At 40.9% G+C, this 6155-nt stretch overlaps 1 protein-coding gene across 2 annotated transcripts; it reads left to right on the forward strand.

Moving 5' to 3' along the window:
- The first annotated feature begins 1849 nt into the window (after nucleotides 1–1849).
- gpank1 (G patch domain and ankyrin repeats 1) lies at nucleotides 1850–5443 on the forward strand. 2 transcript variants are annotated; one of them, XM_020614274.1, is made up of 5 exons: nucleotides 1850–2007; nucleotides 2786–3069; nucleotides 3161–3302; nucleotides 3398–3473; nucleotides 4128–5443. In XM_020614274.1, the coding sequence occupies exons 1-5, from the start codon at nucleotides 1968–1970 to the stop codon at nucleotides 4567–4569; spliced, it is 984 nt and encodes a 327-aa protein (XP_020469930.1). In that variant the 5' UTR covers nucleotides 1850–1967; the 3' UTR covers nucleotides 4570–5443. The 2 variants fall into 2 exon arrangements, with proteins under 2 accessions (XP_020469930.1, XP_020469929.1); XM_020614273.1 differs by lacking the exon at nucleotides 1850–2007 and having other exon boundaries at nucleotides 2014–3069.
- Nucleotides 5444–6155: the final 712 nt, after the last annotated feature.

Consider the following 6155-nt stretch of genomic DNA (forward strand, 5'->3'; position numbering starts at 1 on the left):
GAAAGTGCCATATAAATAAATTCACTCTATTAGTACATGGGAGGAGACTGTGTGAGAGCTATTTAACTTCAGGCGTGTGAGAAACGATCATGTAATGAATGAATGTGCTGCAGTAGAAACACCCAGATTGTATCCGTTAGTCCCAGCCATGTCAGGGATCGAGTGCCTCAACACTAAGTGTTCTTATCAAAGTGTGTTGTCACTGTGGGCTGTTTTATGATAAAGTAGAAGTGAATCCAGTCAAATAAGCCTTAGTGGTTGCTTAAATTAAATTACATGCTATTGAATACAACAAACGCACAGTTTCATTCAGTGATCAGTCGTCTTGAGGGAAGCTGATGGTTTAAGCCTTGTAGACATAGGCAGACCCAAGACAAATGCATGCAGAATGCAAATATTTTACAGCCACAAGATGAAAGAAAATTTTAGTATAAGTAAAGTGTTTATGGCAATAACATTAAAACTAGATATTAAAACTGTGCTCAAACTGAGCGAGAAGTGTACATGTTATAAGGCTTAGTCTGTTCATGTACGTGGAGACAAGATGACAATATGATGATAAATAGATAAAGGACTAGGAGCACAAACTGTAAAAGAATGCCAGTGAAAGCAAGCCATCCACATGAGGGTGCTGCAGGGACATAAAATGTAATAAACAGCAAACACGCAACAATACAAAATTAAATCTTTATTAACCGAAATAAAGAAGTGTAGAAAGGGTTACAAGTAAATAAAACACAATGATCTAAACAGAGATATGATATGTGGGAATCAAGGTAAAAGTAGGGTTGTGTATCACAACTCATGACTAAGTGAACTGAGCCACTGTTGAGCTTATTATTACACCTGTTGGTTTCCTGCTGCAGGGTCGACCTGACACATAAACAGAGGCCTGGAGTTTGACCCTGGGTACAATATGGCATGTCAACAAAATGTGGTCTCTGACAGGGTTTGCTTTCTTTGTGTAACAATATACACCAATATTTCAGTGTTGTAGTATCACAAATGTGTAGGTAAAGCAAATACCGTGATACCAGTTTGATGCCGTGCTTCTTATGGGACATAGGTCCTTGTTTGTAATCAAACCAACACTCACTCAGAGGAAACGTGCTGGGCTAGTTTGTCCTCATCCTGAATGAACACATTTGAATAAATTATTTGAAAATGAATTTTTTCTGTCAGCTCCACCAGAACTGTGTTATCAAGCCTATTTAATGCAAGCATAATGTAATCTTTGCTTCAGTGTAATTTTGAAAATTGTAACATTGGGTGGGTTAGAAGAAGAAGCGCTCCAAAGGCACCAAAAATTCCTCTTCTGCGCTCAAGGGAGTTGCTCTTTTATTACCCACACAGACAGGGAACACTATCAAGGCCCACCAAATCCAAATTACAGTAGTCTATACAGACCACCCAGAGGGGCGTTATGGGGGATCCTGCCAGGTGTCTCTCCGCCCCCACCACTACAATATAATATCCTACACGTTTCATTTAAATGCTGCATTGTGAAACACTTGTTTATTAACTTGGCATTCAAAGCTATGCTGAGTGACAAATGAGCCGAGTTCAAAATGTAACCAAATCACTTGACCTCCGCTACTCGCCACCACCAAAGAAATAAAAAATTTATTTTAAGTTGACCAGAGAGAACATTCAAATACTTTAATATGCATTAAATACTTCTTCCACCACTGCCAAAGATATACATAGTACTTTTGTACTTTTACTCGGGTAACATTTGAAGTAAATGAGATCTTTTTAAACTGGCATTTATTTGTAGTTACTGTATCTCGTACATGCTGATTGCTGGTGGTGTTCAAAGTTCAACAGAGGAAGGTAACACCCCTACCGCATGGTGGCAGCACTCGTGCAACGTTAGCCATGTTGTTCCGTACGCAAATAAGACGTAGGGTAATGTTAGCTCGTGAATATATCATTTAAAAATAGTCGGGTTTTGTTTACGTCTCCACATGGATAATTGTTTGAAACGAACTGGGTACTGTTATGGAGGTTAGTTCATTAGGCTACCTTAAATTAACAAGCGTTCGTCTGTCTAAAAGACACTGATGATGCTAGCCTATGTTTACGCTAGCTCAATAACTTTGTAGCTCACAATTAGCTTTAGCTAACCACTTAGTTAGGGCTTGTAAAGACTGTGTGTCAGATGTTGTCTTATTCAGATAGCATTGTGGATGCACTGTACATTGTATTTAAATATAATGTGGGAAGTGATGTTTCAGAATTAGCCAGGCAGAAAACCACTGTGCCATAACATCACTACACATCAGCTAGCTACGTTAGCTAGCTAGCTAATGGCACTTCGCTAACAAATAACGTTAGCTAGATGTTATTTGTGTCTGATAAAAGTGTAAAGTGCACTTAATACACAGTTAACTAGCCATTTTCATTTGATATTATTCAATAGACATTCATTACTTATTTGATGTCAGGCTCAGCGCGAAGTAAAAAAGAGAAACCGCATTAATTTTCAGCTTGCCCGTTTGCTGTCCTATAGCAAGAGCATTGCAGCTTTCTCTAATTAAAGTAGGAGTTTGTTGCTCGGATTTATTCTGACTGAAATAACCGTGAACTGGTTCAACTTACCTGAAGCTACAGTTATTCTTTATGGCTACTTTAGGCTTTACTCCTGCCAGTGAGCAGGATGTTTTTAGCATTGAAAGAGAACAGTCCAGCCGTAAAGCAAGCAGTGTGCTTAGTGGTATTAGTGGTAAAGAAGCCAGGCAGTTCTATGAAAATTTAATGAAAGGTAACAAAAAGCAACCTGTAGTTAGCAGGAGGGATGATAGAGCTCATCACAGTAGACAGAAGAACCAAGAGTCCGGTAGAAGAATGGGGAGGCGAGCCAGGGCTGTAGAGATACAACAGGGTCAAACTGATTTTGTGGGGCAAAGAGAGAGTAGTGGTGAAAGTGAAGGCAACCAAAGAAGAGAGGCAAGCAACTCAGAACGGTCCATGGAGCTCCAGGGGCTTAGGTTTCTGCGTTGTGCCCACGAGGGGGACATCTCTGGCCTCAAAGAGCTGCTCTCAAAGGGAGTCGACATCAACTTCCAGGTATAGAACCTACTGTTGGTTGTCTTTTTGTTTAAGGAAATGGAAATCTACTGTCTTTATTTTCTTCATGGGCTTGTGTTCTCCCCACCAGGATACATTTTTCTGGACAGCTGTGATGTGTGCAAGCTGGTCGGGACAGAGAGCTGCAGTGAGGCTGCTGCTACAGCATGGAGCAGCCTGGGTTGGAGTTGTTGATACACAGGGCAGGGATGCCCAAGACCTGGCACGGGAAGGTATAACCATGCAGCTCTCATTAGCAACTGATTAATATCTTTGTTTTTGTGCACACATTGAAACTGAAGTCATCTGTTTTTACATTTTTCCCCAGCGGGGCACAATGAGGTGTTGGATGAGTTGGAGAACTATGGGATAAGTACACAGAAAGACATGCAAATGGACAGCAGGTTAGCAAACTCTCAGCTGCATGCACTTTAAACCAAATATCAACTATTTGAAATAAGTTGTACAGTAGATGTTAACTGTTCCCCTTTACTGAAACAGAAACATGGGCCCTTCAAACATCTAATAAATGGAACATTCAGTGAATTTTTTCAAAATTTCTTTCAAAAAATGTCAAATTTTCCAAACTCTCCATTAAACGTTTAGTGAGAAGTAGACCGTGTAGTAGGGGTTATGAGAGTTGGTAAACATTACCATGATGAGAATATCTGACATTGCTGTGCTGGTTTCCAAAATTGGTAGGATTATTATTATTATTATTATTAATTTAACCGTATTTATTCTGTTTTACCAGGAAAACATCACTGAGATTAAAGATCTTTTTACAAGAGTGTCCTGGTCATCCACATCCACGTTGTTAAGTTTGTCAGTGCAGGTTTTTCTTTCCACTTCAGCCCTGCATCCAAACTAAAACAGTGGTTTTCTCCTTGTAAAATGTACCTTTTCCTAAATGGCCTCCACAGCGTGTAAATCTTAAAACATCTGCTTGGTGTCCTTACATTGCAGCTCAGCAGAGAACCACTGACTTTTAAAAACTGTACACTTGTTTCTGTAATAATTCTTCTCTCCCTCGTGTCTCCTCTTGTGCTTGTCCCCAGTGCCCCTCAGCCTCAGTGGTGTGATGTGTGTTGTAGTGAATTCAGCAGCAGCCTGTCGTCACATCTCTCCTCCACTCTGCATCAGTTTAGTCTCAGGCATCCTCCACCCACCCCTTACTACTGTCTCCCCCCTTCCAGTAACAGCTACAAGATGATGGTTCGTTGTGGCTGGAAACCAGGGACAGGACTGGGGCCACAGGGAGAGGGGCCTAAACAGCCTGTGCCAACCGTGCTAAAGAGAGACCAGAAAGGCTTGGGGTATGGACAGATTAAAAGAGCCAAAATTTCTCACTTCCAAGCCAGGGATCCTGATGCCGTGAAAGCACCATCAAAGGATAAAGAGGCGAAGGCAGGGAAAGGGAAGAGGAAGGAAGAAAGTAGGAGAAAAGAGCAAAAAGATAAGAACTGGGAAAGAGATTTTCGTGCCTCTTTTTATCTTTGACACCCTCCCACAGGGTCTTTTCTACAAGGTCACTCTGAACCTCATGTATCTATATGAAGCTCTGCTATGGAGACAAGTTGTACCTGGTTTTTATTTCAAATTAAAAAGGTTGTGAGTCAAGTTAAGCTGCTGGATGGTGTTTTCCCATTGAGCACAATATGAATACTCTACCTCAAAGCTGGTACTATGTCCTTTTATGGAATGAGTTGTGCTACCACCCACAGGTTGTGTAATGGCCAACTATCGCGTCAATGCATTCGGTCTTTATCTTACTTGAGTGTAATCTGTGTAATAAAATACAGTGCGTTTACTGTTTGATAATGTTCAACAAACCTGTTTCCAGAAACAAAGAGCATGGCTGCTGTGTTATACAATATTAGTAAGGTTTAAGATATCTTCATTTGTGAGAGTTAATAGGAGTAAAACAGTTTGTCCCAGACACTGAAGTTGTTTCCAGTAATTCTGAGTGACTGCTTTAACTGTTTGTCCATGTTTTTTGAATGTAGAGTATCTTATGCAACACAGTGCAACAGTGAACTCTGTCTTTATATCAGCTCTAGGTCCCCTCTCACCTCTTCAGTCACACCTGCACACGTGACTGGTGAGTCATATTTATGCATATCTGTCACGTCAGCAAGCTGCTCATCCTATGGCTTTCTCACATTTAGCACAAACAGGTCATCTTCATTGTTATTGACTCAAAAGCTTTCTCTTGTTCATGTTACATGAGATGTTTTCAAGATTTTCCTGATTCAATCACAGCTGATGCCAAATTAGAGGCAATAAAACCCCCTGAGACACATCATGTGACCTCAGATAGGAGGCCCCATTTTTATTCAAAGTCTAGGCTGAAGGTGACGATAGGTAACCTGGTTGTGGTCCAAGAGTACCGAACGACTTCCCAGAGGAGCTGTGTCTACCAGATTTAGTACCCTTTTTTTTTTTTAACCTTCACACCTGGGACATAAAAGGCCTATAGGTACAATGCAAACCACCTCAGCAGTCATGTAATCATGTTTGTACAGGGTTTTCATTGTTTTGTACAGAGGTTGATTAGATAGACAGTAGCATTTTAGAAAAAGCTTATAACACAGCGAAATGCAGTGCAATATGACACCATGACAGCTGAGACATCGCAGATTTGATTTGATTTGATTTATTCTTTCAAGCATGTAAAACAGTTGATATGACAACACACATAATTTTACACATAATCGAATATCAATTTGCTTATACCTAGTACATGCTTGAATGGAGTAGGAAGAAGTCAGACTTATGTGTGTGTGTTTACGTATGCATATACTTTTTATTAGTTTTGTGTTACCTATTTGTGGATTTCCTTCATCAGACGATGTTGTAGTCTGTGTTATATGTGTTTAAGTGTTTCAGTAAACAGGTACATGCTGATTAAAGCAATGGCAGCTCATACCTGGGCTGTGAGCTGGATTGGCTGTGACAGAGCCAGCTGTGGCGGCGGGGCTTTGACCATCTGCTCCTGTTTGGTTGACTGTTGCTGCTGCTGTTGGTGCTGGGACTGTGATTGGTTCTGCTGCTGGTTGGCTTGGTGGCGCGGGGGGGCGTGGGGC

Source organism: Monopterus albus, unplaced genomic scaffold (genome assembly GCF_001952655.1).
Source record: "Monopterus albus unplaced genomic scaffold, M_albus_1.0 scaffold144.1, whole genome shotgun sequence".
Lineage (NCBI taxonomy): Eukaryota > Metazoa > Chordata > Actinopteri > Synbranchiformes > Synbranchidae > Monopterus > Monopterus albus.